At 36.9% G+C, this 19,072-nt stretch overlaps 1 protein-coding gene across 1 annotated transcript; it reads left to right on the forward strand.

Moving 5' to 3' along the window:
- The first annotated feature begins 3,560 nt into the window (after positions 1-3,560).
- Positions 3,561-19,072, forward strand: LOC102805759 (epithelial sodium channel subunit beta-2-like). Its single transcript, XM_085506741.1, has 11 exons — positions 3,561-3,696; positions 11,388-11,912; positions 12,185-12,369; positions 12,788-12,894; positions 13,774-13,937; positions 14,796-14,891; positions 15,684-15,795; positions 16,158-16,236; positions 17,563-17,694; positions 18,294-18,369; positions 18,665-19,072. The coding sequence occupies exons 2-11, from the start codon at positions 11,478-11,480 to the stop codon at positions 18,821-18,823; spliced, it is 1,545 nt and encodes a 514-aa protein (XP_085362867.1). The 5' UTR covers positions 3,561-3,696; positions 11,388-11,477; the 3' UTR covers positions 18,824-19,072.

Raw genomic sequence — 19,072 nt, forward strand, 5'->3', positions numbered from 1 at the left:
TGTGGATATTTGACAGTTATAATACCCAATGTGTCAATATCGCATGTGAATATTTGACAGTTATAATAACCAATGTGTCAATAATACATGTGGATATTTGTCAGTTATAATACTTAATAAGTCAATATTACATTTGGATATTTGACAGTTATAATATCCAATGAGTCAATATTACATTTGGATATTTGACAGTTATAATACCCAATGTGTCAATATCGCATGTGAATATTTGACAGTTATAATAACCAATGTGTCAATAATATATGTGGATATTTGTCAGATATAATACTCAATAAGTCAATATTACATGTGGATATTTGACAGTTATAATACCCAAGGTGTCAATATTGCATGTTGATATTTGACAGTTATAATACCCAATGAGTCAATATTGCATGTGGATATTTGACAGTTATAATACCCAATGTGTCAACATTGCATGTGGATATTTGACAGTTATAGTACCCAATGAGTCAGTATTGCATGTGGATATTTGATAGCTATAATACCCAATGAGTCAATATTACATGTGGATATTTGACAGCTATAATACCCAATGAGTCAATATTGCATGTGGATATTTGACAGTTATAATACCCAATGTGTCAATATTACATGTGGATATTTGACAGTTATAATAACCAATGAGTCAATAGTACACGTAGATATTTGACAGTTATAATACCCAATATTAATGTGTCAATAATACATGTGGATATTTGACAGTTATAATACCCAATGTGTCAATATCGCATGTGAATATTTGACAGTTATAATAACCAATAAGTCAATATTGCATGTGGATATTTGACAGTTATAATAACCAATGTGTCAATATCGCATGTGAATATTTGACAGTTATAATACTCAATAAGTCAATATTGCATGTGGATATTTGACAGTTATAATAACCAATGAGTCAATATTACATGTGAATATTTGACAGTTATAATACCCAATGTGTCAATATTGCATGTGGATATTTGACAGTTATAATAACCAATGAGTCAGTATTGCAAGTGGATATTTGACAGCTATAATACCCAATGAGTCAATATTGCATGTGGATATTTGACAGTTATAATACCCAATGTGTCAATATTACATGTGGATATTTGACAGTTATAATAACCAATGAGTCAATAGTACACGTGGATATTTGACAGTTATAATACCCAATGTGTCAATAATACATGTGGATATTTGACAGTTATAATACTCAATGAGTCAGTATTGCATGTGGATATTTGACAGTTATAATACCCGATGTGTCAATATTGCATGTGGGTATTTGATAGTTATAATACCAATGTGTCAATATTGCATGTGGATTGTTGACAGTTATAATATCCAATGAGTCAATATTCTTTGACAATAAGAACTGATGGTGCACACGTTACATACAAAATGGCTGACATTTATTGAAGTAACATCATTTTATCGAAAACTTTGCTGGTGACCCGAAACTTTTCACTTTGGCATTGGCAGGGGTATAATTGTGTCATATTGGGTATCTCCATTTATGAGCAGGCTTCTATTTAAGATTTTATATCAAGGTCGTGTCGTATAATTTAATTTGTATATACGCAACTATTTTGGGCGCGTAACCTTATTTGGACATGTCAATTTGCTTTTGTAATTATAGTTAAATTGGAAATAGGCACCATTTATTTATAAATATTAAAATGAATTTCCGGTGATTGATTGCCTTCGACGTTTATGAGGACGTCCATAATTATACATAATGTGTATGTTTATCAGTATGTAAAGCACATACCATATAATCGCGTGTCACGCACCCTTACTGACAAGAAAATAAATTGGTATTATACAGTAATCAGAGCCGTTGGCTGTAAAGGTTAAACCCTTTGTAGATCGATGAATCGCCTGAATGAACGACAAAATGTTTTCCTTTACATTGTTGTCATCTACTGAAGACCCAGTGTGTTTTGACGCGCATGCACCCAATAAAATGCGGCAATGAGAAGGCAACATACTTTGAAATTGATATTATGGCAATGTATTTTTTTACTGCTGTTTATATTATTCCACATTTACTATTTCACGCAACATTATGGGAGATCAGATACAAAAAATAAAACAATGATAAAACATAATTGTTTCAGACATATTAGGCTGTTACAGGTAGAATGCCAAATTTGACATGTTTAATTGAAATTTAATTTAAGAAAATAAATCAAGAGATATTACCATGACAAATTGCTTTTTTTTAATTTGTTCATATTAAGCTGCAATATGGCATACTAGTATATATTGACAATAAACATATAAATAGCTGACAACATAAATTATATGCTGAGTGCAAAGGTACTAGATACTAGTTATAGCCATGAATATTATTATTTTTAAATCGTGAATGCGACAATGCACGATATTGTTGTTGTGCGTCAATTAAAAATACTGGAATATGCCGTGTTACTACATGATAGACGACTATACAGTAAATTAAAGCTGCTTACATAATTTCAAAGGATCGATGAAACTAACGCGTAAATCCGTTGTAAAAGAAATCACGGTATTTTTGGAGATCTGAAGTCAAGTAAACTGAGATGTAAATTTCATTTTAATTAATCTCTATTACGTCAATAGGCTAAAACAAGACACTTTGTTTATAAATAAAATTAGGAAATAATGATGAAAAAGACAGGCATCGACGAAGACGGGTGCGACAACATGGCTGCTTATCAGAAACGGTCGCTGTGGCTGTGAATACCATGCAATAAACTGGTAACAGCCGTTGTTTACAAACATAAACTTCCGTGGAGGTCACGTGAATAGCACGTTAGCCACGTTCAGCGACAATGGTCATCCGACAGGTAGTTGTTAAATTCATTGTTGCCAAGCAACAAGCTTGTGCAAACGTGTCAGAGTTATAACAATAGATAGCACATTTCATTGTAAGTGGTTTATATTCGCGAGGCGTAAATTGAAGTCTCCCATAAACGCTGCTCTGGCAAGTCATGCATCGCCTGAGTTAATTCTTTACGAAATGCTCGTTTTAGTTGTCACATGCGCAATTAAACAGTACAGCTGAGATTTAACACAGTATTTTTATGACGAATTGGGACGAAAGTGAATACTACGTAGGTCTACAGCGAATAGAACCGGTATTGTTATTGGTCCGATGGACGTTATGAAATGTTACACACTGTATTGTATTGGGGTGATCCATTATATGCGGATGGGGGTATATTTTCGTTTTTTCAGTTGACAGGCACTATACTATCTATGTGTTAATAACATCGCATATTACTTGTAAGTTTTTTTTTTTCATCGGTGCTAATTTTTAGCCATTTCGATTCTACACAAGCGAACCCACGGAAATAATGGCGTAACGATATAGCCCTCAGCCGGTTCCACTACGTCCGCTACGATGGGACACACTTTGACAGGTAACTTGTTCAGTGGACACTTCCTTTATTATGGTAATTGTCTAATATATTACTGTGATTCTATGTGTTTCTTTACGTGAAGTTAGGGAGACGGGTAAGACTCAATAAACACATTGTGAAATCTGAGTTGGCTATCGGCTGTTCAATCTTGAGAACGGTGAGGGAGTTACGTCTATAAATTGTTACTTGGCTGTTGTATTATGCCATCACGATAGAGATCATGTTGAGTCGCGATCGTTAAATTCAGTTCAATGCAGAAATCCGGTGTTTATGTCATAACCAGGTAAGTTAAGTGATAGGTATTTGGTGTAATAACTTTTTTTATTTTTTTTTATTTAAAAAATATTTTTATTTCGTTTCAATAATATAGACATACAACACAAAATATTACAATACATACATTTGGTGTAATACAACGTACTCGTCTACAGGCGTTGGATCGCAAAGTCATAGGAGAGCGCTCGGTAGCAAACGATCCACACCACCCATGAATGTGACGCGGTTATTCATACGCCAATTCAAGGACAATAGAGAGAAAGAGAGCTTTTGTCTCTGGACAAACTCAGGCTTGTATGCACGTCAAGCCGGCCGACGTCCTATTCCATACCAATGACGTATAACAGTTTTGTTCTCCCCTGATATATCACACAGCCTGTTAGTATTTCAATATTATTTATTACAATACGGAGGTAAATACTACGGATCATTTGGTGTAATGTCAGTGAAAATAGTTCGTAGTTGCTACCCCGGGAGTTGCTAATGACGACCTTGTTTCATGATACAACATTTTCACAAACTTAAAAAAACAAGTACGCTATAATTTATGGAGCTCTTTAGTCACATGATGGGTGTACTGTTAGTACACGCATGGTCACATTCACACTAGAGAAATATATAAAATCCCGTTGTTAACCAGAGAATTGGACTGCCGTGTATAAAGTCGGCTGAGGGAATCGAACCCACAAACTCCATGACTAGAGAGAATTAAAATACGTTCTTGGCCTTGGAGTAATGAACTCACCCATATAAATAGCAGTGAAATACTAGTAATAATACAGTAGTAATAGACAATTATATAAACAAGTATAACTCAGTTCAGTTTGTATTACAAAATGGTGTGTGTACATTTGTGTGAATGATTATGTTATTAAAATAGAATATTGAATTAGAAAATAAAACGAAATAAAAAAGCGATTTAATAGAATGTTGCGCAAAGCTATGACTGTGTTTCTCGAACGAAGTTTTGACTGATAATAATGCTGTCAATGCAGGGGCGTCGATCCATTCTGAAAAGTGAGGGGGACACTTTTGTGTCCGCGTAAGCGGCCAATGTCCGGGCTTGCGCGAACAGGGTGGTGTCTGAGAAGGGGGGACTGCCCTATGTTCCGACATCTCTATGTTCCGACACCACTATGTTCCGACACCCCTATGCTCCGACACACAGTATACTTGTGTCAAACTTAATCTGACTAGGCGTGCGTGACCTTTTGCTACCTTGATAAAACCAGGATGTCCTGTGGGTTAATACTGGAAATCCAACTGTAGTGTAGTCCGGCCATGATGCTCGAAAGTCCGTGAAGACGGGATCTTGCATAATGTTATCGGATAATTATCAGAGAATTATCAAACAATGTTGCCCATTGTATCATTCTAATACTTCGACAATTATTTGACAATATCCGTGTCTGTTGGATGTGGTTCTAACCTTAAATCCTCCGATTGCCTAACTATCGAAGTTTTAGATCGATAATTATCGGAGAATTATTTTACCTTTTTTATGAAAGTTGTACTTCGATATTCATCAGTAGCGGAATTGCAAGGTTGCCGTATACATCCGGTAGCACCTTTCCAAGTTTATCTACATATTAATTACAATTTATTTATTTATTTATTTATTTATTTATTTATTTATTTATTTATTTATTTATTTATTTATTTATTTATTTATTTATTTATTTATTTATTTATTTATTTATTATGCGAGAGATGAATAGGCACTGCATTTAGCATTCCGTAGTGTTTGCATAAGTTTTTGAAATTGCCAAAAAATATAAAGGTTTCACACTATTTCTTTCCATTCCTATATTGTGTGTTTTCGGCCAACATTCCTTGATTACCTCCACACGTTATACGTTTTCCTATCAATCTAAGACATTGATAGGTCTCATAGAATTCCAAGTTTAAAAAAATTAAACCACCACCCAGCTGTAGACCCTGTCTAATATCAATCTAAAACATCGAGAATTATCAGATATTTATCCGATAATTCAAATGTACAATAGGCCGGCTTCCTCTAATGCGAGGATATTGCACAAGTTTATACTACCTGCAAATGTGATGCATAATTCATCGTTCAAGGTTAAGGTCCATATTAGACAGATTTCCTTAAGGAAGTCAGAAAGCACTATTCTATTCTATTTTTCGTTGTTCCATTGCATTATTCTGATATTCCTCTTTATTCTGAAAATATTCCCATATATTACACTCATAAATTACAGTTGGTATAACACAATGTAAATACTTATCCTTATATCTGCCAAAACATGTATATCCCGTATTTATACTTTACATTATTTCTTTGTCAATATCCTTCGTGTTCTTGAGATGTATTTGAAACTGCCTATTCGCTCCATTGTGCAGTAGTCGATTTTGTATTTTACGTTTGTGAAAATTACCCAAACTTCTTTGCTACATATGTTTAATTTACTTATATAAATCTTAGGTCAGGCAACGTCTCGCCATCTATTTGATTTCCCTTTTTATCTATATGTAATTTCTTGGCAGTGTAATAGCGTTCTCTTAAATAAATAAATAAAATATTGAGAATGCAAAAATACAGGAATATGTCATGACTAATTCATTTTATCATAGACAGGATTTGCCCAGAAAATGTCATTTGATGATTTTGAATAATGTATAATAAAGTTAATGAATTCATAATGTCAATAAGTAATGGAATATACGATGTAATATCCAACGTAATACTTGTACGCTACTGTCATGAATTTGTTTTCGCGTATCTGTTGACCGACTTAATTAACTGATTATTAGCGAATTGCTGTGTTATGTCTGTCATCGTGTAGGCCTATTTGAAGTTTTGGACGGAACTTGGCTCAGTGATTTGGAACTAATTACAAGATACCGTCGCTATTCTGACATCCGTAGTTATTAATGTAGTGAACGATTAATCAAAAGATATGACGTATTCAGTACTTAGTTTGATTGGCTTTATGATTGAAGTTTACGCCTTAGAGTCTTTTTACTGCTTTGTAATTGGTTAGAGTTTTGAAAATGAATAAAGAGAGTTTGAGTTGGTCTTGGCGAATACTCCACGACAGACGCAGTCCTGGGCAGTCGAGAGTCCGAGAGAGTCTTGGGGCGAGCCTTGACGCAGTCCAGTCTTGGGCGAGTCTTGGTTCAGCCTTGGGAGAGTCTTGGGGACTTTTCCCCAGGGCGCTGTGTCTTATAGAGTGCTCCAAAAGATCGACTAAGACGAGAGTTGAAACGTATTTCGTTGTGTGTGTCTTATGTGACTGTAAAGTATAAGTGACCTTCCCGATCCCGTACCTCAAGGGGACGAGATATAGAGACGAGACGAGTTTCCCCCCTGACAAGTGTGGAGAACCCGAGAGAAAGAGAATTTCCCCCTGATACGTGGTGGAGAACCCGGGCAGGTGTTTAACACACATTGACATCCTGTGAAGAGAAGTGAAATGGCGAAGATGTGTCTTTCTTGTGAACCGAACTAACTAGCAGCGATGGCAGAGACGACTCGGAAACTGCGTTTGACGACTAACGACTTTACCGAACGACACCGATGTACAACGCTGAAGAGATGAAGATTTCAGAACCCCTTCGGAAGGACCAGTACCGGATAGGACTGTATAATTAAGAATTGAGCGACATTAAAGACAAGAAGATGACAAAGAACGACCCGGAATAACGCGACAAGAGAAGAGACGCTTATAGACTTTGACTTTAGCTATCTGTGTATTGCTTAGAGAACCACTCGCTGGACACTGTAACTGACACTGTGTAACTCAAGGACGTTGAACTCTTTTCCAGAATCCTAACCCTATTGCTCAGTAATGTAATGTATTGCTTGCTTTTCCTATCGTTTTTACCGTTTCTTTTAGTGATGTCGAATTGTATGTTATGTAAGCGCCCAGATTTTGTTTTGAAATGATATTTAGTGACGTTCGAGGTCCTTTATAACGATTTAAGCGCGCCTCAGTGGACAAGTATTTGCAACACAGTGTTTTGAGTTTTGTTAAGTTTTTATTGTGTTTTAATGAGTTCATGAGTACGTATTATGATGGGAGGAATGATGCCCCCACGTGTTTTTTTTCAGAGTTTTGAGATTTGTCGAATACAGAGATATCGACGTTTTAAGAGTTGTTTTTGTTTACGTGTTGTTTCCGGAATACTTCTGACGCTTTTTGAGTTGAGAGCGCCTTTGTAACGTTTTTTTAATGTCTTTTTGAGGTGAGAGTTTGGTGCGCTTATATACGTATTGTTTGATATCGCAAGCTTTTGTTCACGATTGACAGGTTTATATGTAACTTAGTAGTTTCTATCGTTTCGCTTTTCCCCGTCTTATTTGCCAGAGGAGTAATGTTTTATATAGCGGCTTTGTCTTTGCATTCTGTTTCCACGCCGTATGACTTTTGCTTAGATTAATGACTTGTGAGTTCAGTTGAAGTTCATAAGCGTATATGACAGGAGTTTGATTAATAGCTTTTTATTCATTGTTTATTAGTTACCGCTTTGCAATGCTTTAACCGAGAGACGCATCCCTGGTAATCACGTGATCATGCTGTCGACTGCAGCGATTGGCTGATCGCTTGGTTACACCGCCACGCCTTAGTTTTTTTTTTGACCTTTTGATATAGAGTTTGTAACCTTTAGTAACGGAGACAGTGTAGCGAAGGGTTATCTCAGCGAACCGTTTTGAGAAAAGTGAGTCGTTTGGTAGCCTTTCCCTTGTTTTTGATTTATAACCGTTGATATTTGTGACTTTATAACCATTGTATTTAGACTTTATAATCATTGTACTTAATTAGTGTGTTTTACTCTTTTTGATTTATACCTTTTATTATTAGTATTGTATTTAACCTGTATGACGATGAGTAGAGGACGGTATCTTTGATTTATGAACGTGTTATGCCAAGAGGCATATCTCAGTTTGGGTGAAGGGATGTGTCATGAATTTGTTTTCGCGTATCTGTTGACCGACTTAATTAACTGATTATTAGCGAATTGCTGTGTTATGTCTGTCATCGTGTAGGCCTATTTGAAGTTTTGGACGGAACTTGGCTCAGTGATTTGGAACTAATTACAAGATACCGTCGCTATTCTGACATCCGTAGTTATTAATGTAGTGAACGATTAATCAAAAGATATGACGTATTCAGTACTTAGTTTGATTGGCTTTATGATTGAAGTTTACGCCTTAGAGTCTTTTTACTGCTTTGTAATTGGTTAGAGTTTTGAAAATGAATAAAGAGAGTTTGAGTTGGTCTTGGCGAATACTCCACGACAGACGCAGTCCTGGGCAGTCGAGAGTCCGAGAGAGTCTTGGGGCGAGCCTTGACGCAGTCCAGTCTTGGGCGAGTCTTGGTTCAGCCTTGGGAGAGTCTTGGGGACTTTTCCCCAGGGCGCTGTGTCTTATAGAGTGCTCCAAAAGATCGACTAAGACGAGAGTTGAAACGTATTTCGTTGTGTGTGTCTTATGTGACTGTAAAGTATAAGTGACCTTCCCGATCCCGTACCTCAAGGGGACGAGATATAGAGACGAGACGAGTTTCCCCCCTGACAAGTGTGGAGAACCCGAGAGAAAGAGAATTTCCCCCTGATACTACACCGATATAGCTTTAATTTGATATATAACATGATGGTGTTTGTCTGCGGTATTCCCATTTAATATGTGACAGGCTATTACGTAATTATATCTTTGTATAAGGTTGATCCCATAAAGTTCTCTTTTTATTTGACGTTGTGTATAATTTTTTGAAGCTAACATATTTACCCTGATTTTCGGAGGCAAAACGGCTCAGATTCTACAGCCAAAATTGACCAAATTAATTCCCATGTTTCTGTCTATTTTATGGCATGTAAATTTGACAGCCTTGTCTTAATTTTAATTGTACAGTCAGTATTCTGTAACTAGACTGATCGCTCTGAACAGAGAAAAAGACATGTTGCTTTGTTCTACCATGGCGAGGGGTATTTATCCAATTTTGGCTTCCGACCACTAGCGTACATATTTCCATTGAAAATATGGCACATTCTGGCCGGCTCAGAATTTATTGGATGATCGTCGAACATAAAAGTACTAAACAATGTAATTTAGGTCTCCCCGAGTACAAGTTGTCAGGGGCCCACATGAAGACTGTCAGGTACATAGTTTATTGTTGATCTGAACGTTTGGCAATAATTAAAAAAAAAAAATATTTTGCGTCTGAAGCTTGATAGGATACATCGCGTCTGAGAATATTGCCGACGATGGGTCACAAAAACACCTCCATGAAAGCCCATGGCCAGAAGAGTGGCAAGTATAATCCGGCATAATTATTTTTTAATGTAAAGAAATGTAACATTGTCTTACAAAAGATGAGCGTAGAATAGTATTTGAATAAGAATAGTATAGTAAAGTAAAGAGATAAAAACGCAGTGAAATGTCAAAAAGTTTCTAAAATTTCGTAGGTGTCAGAACCTATTAGCATCTCAACATAGGGTTGTCGGAATATAGGGTTGTCGGAATATAGGAACGTCGGAACATAGGGGTGTCGGAATATAGGTGTGTAACCCCGAGGAGGGATGTGCCACCCCAGAAGGTAGAAATTTTTGAAAAATGCAACCAAAATGAAGTCATTTGGTGCATACTTGGGGATTTTCATTCTTGATCATTAAGAATACAGTACATGTACACACTGGCAGAACCAAAGGCCTAACACAAACGCAGGCTTTATAAGCCTATTATTGATATTTGGGTAAGTCTGGAAAGTGGAGGGTACAGTTGATATTGTGTCCCCCACCCTTCGGAAAGTGGAGGGGGGTGTCCCCCCTGTCCCCCCATGATCGACGCCCCTGTGTCAATGAACCTTTGATAAACACGCATTGTTTTCGATAGGAAGCTTATCACCCGTCATAGTATGACAATCTTCAACAACATACTTAGTATACAGATAAGATGTTATCATGTAAGCCGTCCCAAAGATACACATTAGGCAAATATCCGCGAAACGGCAGCCGTAGTTATTTGTGTTTTAAAACACTAGTTTGAGAAGCGTCTTACCAAAATTTCAATCTTTTGAAAAGCTGGGATAGTGTGTCAAAGTCTGAAGCAAACGTTTTATCGATTTTTGAAAAATCAAGAGAAAATTAAAAAATTCTCTTCTTGCTAATTTAAACCATGGCTCATTTTACAAGCTGTACACATGACCCGTTTGCACAATGTGATTAGCGTATTTTTCAATAAGCTTATTTATTTAAAATTTGTTATTGAAAATTATGCAACATTGATGCCGAGACCACTCTTTAAGTGAAGACATTTTCGTTGAGTTCTCTGCAGAAGACGAACATTCATAAGTAAAAAGTTCAAATTACAGACAAATAGTCAAAACAAAATAGATTAGACCACAGTCCATAGATTCAGAACAATGCGGTATGGTCTAACTGTGGGTTTACATTATTTCAACTTAATGTCGAACAATTTCTGACAGGGGATGTGTAATTCACAAAATATTGCCACAAATCATCAGAGTTATGCACGTGTAAACTAAAAGCCGACAATTAATGACCCACACAGAAAACAGGAGTCCCATTCGTCTATTAAACCCCAATTAATCAAAGCATAAACTCGTTTTCTAAGGCATACACCATGCAGTTCTGAACAGAGTCCCTGTAACCCAATCGCATACACAGCCCGTGCTCATTGTTATGGTAATTCTAAACATACGTTGCATTTTTCAGTCATAGAAGATATTATTGCCGTGGACAAGACTTGACAATTTGTTTGCTGATTTGAAAGAGTATATTATAATAGAAGACTGTTTTACAGAAATGGAGAATTTCACCTTGACAGAAAAGCCTTCAAATTCACCCGAAAACAATAACACTGCAAAACGAAGTGCCATCAAGGCGGCAGCGGTAGATTTCGGGGAGAGAACAACCGCTCACGGTGTTGGTCGCTTCACTGCAGCGACGTCGTTAGTTGTACGATTAATCTGGCTCGTCATATGTTTCCTTATGTGGGGAATCTTTCTTTGGCAGGGCTCGCTCGAAGTCAAAAAATACTTTAACTACGATGTGACGTACGATATCGCTGTGGTTTTTAGAGAACTTCCATTTCCAGCTGTCACGATCTGCAACTTGAATCCGTTACGGCAATCCAAGCTTGGTGACTTGGGGACGGAATATTTAAATGAACTGGGATTTTTAGATTTTGATACCACGGATGACAACCAAACTTCAGAATTTGACTGGAATGCCGAAATTGTGAGTAATGTCATTGATTGTATATATCCCTTAGTCATAGTAGGATGGCGGTCACGTGACGATGGTGGTTGTGATGGTAATGAGAATGGCGATGGTGGTGATGCCTTGAAAAATCGTATTTGTCTTTTCAATGGAAGTTGCACCCGTGATTTAAAATCACTCTGAAACTTTGCATAAAACAACAAATATTGCGAAATAAAAAGATGACGTCTGTACATAAAATACCCGATATAATTGCGTCTCCGGCTAATATCGTAATTTCTCTATGACAGCCTGTTGATAGCGACTGGGACGACGATTCAAATTTCTTCGATGGGTTCGATGACGAGTACGCAGCGGAGATTAATCTTACCAGAATCATGTCAATACTAGATCCAAGTCTAAGAAAATCAGTCGGTCACCAATCCAAAGATTTCATTCAAGAGTGTACTTTCAATGGCGGGAAGTGCTCAACTGCGTACGTAGTATTATTTATTACATAATATGCGGCTTTCGTGCCTAAGATGGTTACATGCGTGTTATTATGTATGATATGTATGACATAGGTACTTGCACGTTTATTTGTGGCTTCTCGGATTTAAAATGCACAGTAAGTTAAAATCCAACAGTATATGTGAGCAATCTGAACAACAGTGTATTAAACAGCAGCTCAATTCTGTTACGGTAAATCACGGTAAAACAGCTTCGTGTTATTAGCTATCCTTAGCATGTTTTGCAACGATAATATTGATAATTTGTACATTACACATTGTCTTTGATTCTAAATAATTAATATAGTTTGCTATTGGTATTTGATTGAGTTCGCCAAAATTGCCACGCAAATTTACATTGTGATCGTATCCACTGACATATTATGTACAATATTTTATTTACAGTAATTTTACGTTAGTACTCAATTCCAAATATGGTAATTGCTTCTCGTTTAACACGGGTATTAACGACAGTGAGATCCTCTCGACCGTCCGTCCCGGCCCTACAAGAGGTATGTATTAGCTTGAACAAATATTTTCTACTATGCTACATGTAAAAGAGTTTCAGTCCCGTGATATTTTGATCACCGTGAAGCACAGTTTCTTGTTCTAAGTTATGATCAATCTATTTTTTTTTTTAGAAAGTCGATTGGGTATCAAGGTAGGCGTGCTACACACACTCGTATCATCTCTTGCACACGGTATTTGGTAAAATCATTTTAGTTAAAAAATACCCATTAGTTCAGCAATACTGTCGACAGTCTACAGTAAGCTAGTTACTCGATTTCCTCCAGTGCCTCTAGTATGGTGTTTTTATGCTCTAGTTGTGTGAGTGTTATTAATTGCCCACAAATATCTGTAAACGTTTGGTAGCGCCCATTACTCGTGAATGGGTTTCATTCAATCATTGACCTAGGTACTGTTGTGCACCCGTTAACGCCCCGCGATTGTTCAAGTTAGTTTATATCAAATATTTATGTCTCCATGGAGTTCACTGTATCAAGGGTGTATAATAAATCATATAGATTAATGATAGTAACCCTGATATTCATATAGAGAAATGTTTATAGATGCCTTGTTAATTGGTTAAATGAATCAATGAAATCTCGGGGAACATTCAATTTGAGTTGCTTAAGGCACATCGGGGCTCAACACACCTGTAATAATAACCCCCCTGTCAGTTACCCATATACCTCTTTGAAGAGAAGCACAGAAGGAATTGAGTGCTCAACAATATAGAACTGTCAAGATCCGATCCATCAACGCTCTAATTATATATAGACAGTCATAACCACTGTACCTCATTATGAATTATCCAATGCTGGAATACATTGTTGTCGACACGTGAGTTTTAATTATTGTTATGGTCTTGTAACTTCTTATTTCTCTAGGCCTGACTTTGACGTTATTTATAGAACAGGACGAGTATTTGACTGATTATACCGAAAACGCCGGAGCAGTTGTTTTGGTCCATCCACATTCAATTGTCGCATTTCCCGAAGAGCAGGGTATTGAAGTCCCACCAGGATTCTCAACGTCAATAGGAGTGAGATTGGTAAGTTCCTGTTGGTTTACATTTGTTGAGCATTACTGGCACGATTTACCGGTGCGTCATATACACACAAATGTTCTCACTGTTACCCAAAACCAATTGATAATTTGCATAGCCATCCACTCACAAAGAATTGTCAACATCGTCATTGTCAACATTACAACCAGCTCAATGAGTATCCAAGTTCACGGCGGATAAAGAGCCCTAGGCGTATGACACGATTGGAACTTGTAATAACCATTTATTATATGTCTAGACAGGTTTTAAGCATTCAGATAACAAGCTATTTTTCCCTGTTATACGGTTTTGAAAGTTCGTCGCGTCTCTCTCGGGTAAAGGAGATACTCCCATAGTTAAAGTACGGCACGGCCGAACTGAACTTTTTAAATCACATCTTTTAGATTTTTGGCCATTTTAGTAAAATTCAGGATCCTTTTGGCACAAACAGGCTGCAAAGCAATCCCACCTAAAAATACAGGGGAGAACTGCACCGGGCGTCCCGCCGATATTTTAGCCACTCACGTGATTCTTCAACACGCGAGAGCGTACTAGTAATTGAAGGTAGAATTGTAAATCCTGGGAAAACCGTTTTGACTTTTGACCAAACTGAAAATGTTGAAAAGCGAAGAAATAATTTCACTATAGAAACCCGTGCAAACATATCAATTTAGATTTTTTAGTCAAAAGCATGAAAAGTACGTAAATTATTCATTGTTTGTTTCAATTAACACTAATGGCTTACGACACGACTCTGATCGCTATTAGTGTGACCTGTATCGACGAGTTCAGTCTGTTGAAAAGTTACCAACAGTTACTAATAACATGTTTTATGTATTCGTATCTACATTTGTTGTTTTCCAGTCTGAAATCATTCGAAAAGGCGGTGATTACAGTGACTGCACAGACGGGACAGACATTGATATGTTGTATGATGATGACTATTCGTATTCCCGGGAGGTATGTCACGTGTTTTTAAACCAATTTTCCACTCTAATACACCAGTACAATGCTAAACAACCACCTAACCACAACGGATCATTGTGCATCGTTGAGTTGAATTACAAAGACATTATCAAGGGTTATTTTAGTGCGCAAAGGAATGTATAACAAATAAAACCCAGGTAAGCTATAGTTGTTTATGAACGACGATGTATTGTCACAGTTGGGTTTATTTCAAAGCAAATACAATAACGCTGGTGTGGGTGTTTTGACAACATGCACAAATAAATTGTTACCGGGGCTATGAATGGGGTATTGTGCCCAGATGTTTCATTCAAGTTGTACACGTGTATCAGTCTTAAATTGTGAAGCATTATACATATGTATCCCAATTAAAATGGCGGATTTATGCAACGTATTTGGTTGAAAAAATTACCCATTAGATCGCAGTACCTTCATTATAGGTATACTGTGGGTGCGTTTGCATCTCAAAGTGTCAATAAAGTGATGGAAAGTGAGTTGTCCTACACATAGTCATGACCACTAGTTCATTCAACGGAGCTGTTCGTCGAAAAATCTGGTTCAAAATGAATTTCTTCAGACATGAGTAAATTTTACATTTTATAGCTGGAGATTTAAAAGATGTTAAGATTTATTTTTTTATAATTTAGGATATGGGTTTTTCAAAAAAAAAGTGAGAAGAAAATTTCTGTCAATGTTTCTAGAATAATAGAGGCTGGGGGAAATTAACTTTGTGATGTTGCGTTGTTTGTACGATGCACATTTGAGCGTTCATTTCATCTATTCCAGGCGTGTCTCAGTTCATGTTTACAGCAAGCTCTGATCGATACGTGTTTATGCTATGAACCAACTTTACCTCATTCAGCCGATGTCGAAATGTGCAGCAAGGTATCCGGTGGTAGTAAGTAAATCTAATATTTGCGAGCTCTGACGTCACGTCGCAATTCTGTCGCCATACTTGTTCAGTCTCGTTCGTCTTTCAGTACTAACTGAAAAGTCCACATCGAATCATCGTCGAACAGAATGTCATGTGCACCAGCAAACCGCAAATACTCAATCATAAACAATCGTATTTGTCAATATTTAATATTAAGTGTACCATACTCTAAAGGGGTCACATACACAGGTATTGCGTCCTAGGCAACCGTGACAATAACAACATACGTTAATTCACTGGTATAGATAGAGCGCGAGCACGTCAGCCCACAAGGACTCTTTTTGGCGTATATTTCAACTAATACAAATCAATCTTGGGAATTGCAGCAACGTGCCAAGCAGGTGTCACGAACCAACACAACAAAAATCAGCTCGGCTGCACGGATACATGTCCTCCTTCTTGCAAGTAAGTATGTGATCCCGATAACATACACTATATGTATATCAGCTTTATTACGTCATTGTAGTACGTCATCATTTATGTAAAGCGCGTGTTCGATTTTTTTGATTTTGATAGAATGCTGCTCTTGCGTTTTTGACCTATTTTACCGCGTATGTAATCAGGGACAGTATTTTGCGCAACAATTATTCGTTTTAGTATTAGTGAACAGTACGTGGACTTTAATAGTGGCATCCATAGACAGCAGTGAAAACATGTAAAAGTTAAATTCATTATAAATAATGTCATTTTATAATACTTCTAGACTTAAAGTACACTGCAAGACGCTATGTATCATGTGTTCGCCCTATGTCACCGATCAACAATTTAAATATTGCGACGTTTTCTACCCATGGATAACAATGTTTAAATTTCGCAAAACAGACAAATCATGCTAGTTTCACTCCATCGTTTACATCAACTTTATCCGAGCCGAATAGTACCCCTTAGTTTTATCGCTTTCTCCATCCTTGTGACATGAAATGTCACATATGTGGAAAAGAACATTATTTTTAAAATAATTAACTTTTGAGCAGTGTTCCCCACATTAAGGTCTTTTGTGGCAATTCGACTTATCCAATACAGAAGAGCGAACTAATGATATCGCGTTTTGTTGTTGCCATAGACACGTGTTGTCGACATTTTTCTAACCCAGCACGAGATATTTTGTTGAAAGCAAAACTGTCGAAAAAATACAATTGAAAAAAAGGATCTTTTTGGAACTATTGCTACAGGAACCCATGTTTATTAAAGCATTATTTTATAAAAAGAAATAAATAGTTTTCGTCAGAATTACATAATATAACTCTGAATAACCATATAAATATTTGTACCTATGTACTAGGACAAACATTTGAGATATGCTGATTTTTGTACTATAGGAATTAACGGTAAATTGCTCACGGTTTTTGATGCGAATAAGAGTTCTGTGACCCTACTTTTTTGTGAGCAATGGCATGAAATGAAGCCATATGGTAAACGTCAAGGAAATCTTGCAATAAGTTTTAAATGACGCCAACTACCGTAAATAAACAATACCCGCCATAGGCAATACGACCACTTTGTTTACCAGCCCCTCTTGCGATGGTTGAAAACTTCGCGCAATAAAAATAAAGAAACATGCACACACACACACACACACAGACAAAACAACAGTTTTCCTGGCTTGCATGAATGAACGACCACGCAGATGTTTACATATTGTGAACACATACCTACTGTGGCGCACGACAGACATCTTAGGGTCCAATTCGCCCGTGTTGAGAAACGCTCAGATTGTTTTTGTTTTTACAGCGATCGGACGTACGAGACTGTTGTGTCGATGTCACAGTGGCCATCAGAGGCTTACGACGATACCCTCTTCAGGAGGCTAAGCAAAAGAAGCAGCAAAATACAAGACCAGTTAGGATCGATTGAAGACTCAAGGTACCTTCAGGTTTTTTTTACTTATTTTTTAAAGCACCCTAAATCCAGAAAGTCTGTTGTACATAACTACATTTTAAAAAGTTATTTAAAAAATACTAAAAAAGATTGCTTTCCTTTGGGAAGTAGTTTATTCTTTAATTATTGGGACAGCGCTTGCAAAGACACGGCATGTGTTGATCGATTTAACCTGGAGGAGAAGTTTGTTAAGCATAGATCTCGTATTGGTTACGGAACTACTAGTATATTCTCTCAGGTATCCAGCGTATATTATAACGTGTTCTAGAAACTGATGTGATCGAATTGTCTTGTTTTGGTGAAAGGGCGGCAGTCGTCGTGTCGCGTCCTGTTCGATATGGGACTCATAGCGACGTATACAACGCGTGTAAAATACATTGTTTATTTACATGAAATTCGAACAAGCGTTGCGTGACGATCACCGCGTTTAAAGCGACGAGCTGTATTGTTCTGCACATATACTGGGCAGTTCCATTTTATAATTGTAGGGTAAGCGGCGATTTATTTGGAAGACCGTTTAGTCGGGAAACTAACTGCTGAAATGCCAATGCCAGTAATTCATTACACTGTCGTTTTTATTACAGGAGAAACTTAATTCAGCTCAAAGTATATTATCAAGAACTGAATTATCAAAGTATTACAGAAAAACCGGCTCTCGATGTAAGTACATAGATAATTTGGTAGTTGTAAACAGTATGTAAAATAATTCATTACGGTTTAGAACTTTTGCATGTTTTTGCTCGCCATCGTTGATAGAGGGCGCACACAACACTTGTAATACAAAACAACTCGTTCTTCTGATTCATTCAAAGTTAATTCTTATATTATTATAATCAAAGCCATCCAAGAGGATATATATTATAATTCATCGTTCTAATAAGAAAAAAACATTTTTTTATAACTATTGACAATTGTTTATGGTACGTTACAATACCAATATGAACTGCATCGACAGGAAACCGGATTGCTGAGCAACTTAGGTGGTCTTATGGGACTCTACATTGGTGCCTCTGTCGTATCGCTATTCGAATTGATCGAATTCCTGTGTGTGCTTATATATATAGCGTGTAGAAAAGTGAAGACAGCTGGCCAGATGGAGCCAGTGAACGCATGAATACATTGACGTTTTATTGACCTGGAAGTACTTGTGGTCGTCGCATTGCGAACAACTAATCACATTGTGTATCTTTAGGAGTTCTTACCTTGTTCAAACCAGGTGATCCATGATCACATTTTTTGGGAAAACATGCATATTTTTTTTTTCTATAGAGAAATGTGAATGTTAATTACTGAACAACTACATGTCGAGGTTTGTTTACAGAAATTCAATATTGTATCATGATGAACATCTTCAATATAGGCA

Source organism: Saccoglossus kowalevskii, chromosome 13, assembly GCF_978046115.1.
Source record: "Saccoglossus kowalevskii chromosome 13, keSacKowa6.1, whole genome shotgun sequence".
Classification (NCBI taxonomy): Eukaryota; Metazoa; Hemichordata; class Enteropneusta; family Harrimaniidae; genus Saccoglossus; species Saccoglossus kowalevskii.

Bases quoted from the DNA above. Each gene is read 5' to 3' on its own strand.
- LOC102805759 (XM_085506741.1), top strand. From the start codon at position 11,478: ATGGAGAATTTCACCTTGACAGAAAAGCCTTCAAATTCACCCGAAAAC. The intron at 13,938-14,795 runs GTAAGTTCCTGT...GTTGTTTTCCAG, and splicing joins CGTCAATAGGAGTGAGATTG to TCTGAAATCATTCGAAAAGG. The intron at 18,370-18,664 runs GTAAGTACATAG...CTGCATCGACAG, and splicing joins CAGAAAAACCGGCTCTCGAT to GAAACCGGATTGCTGAGCAA.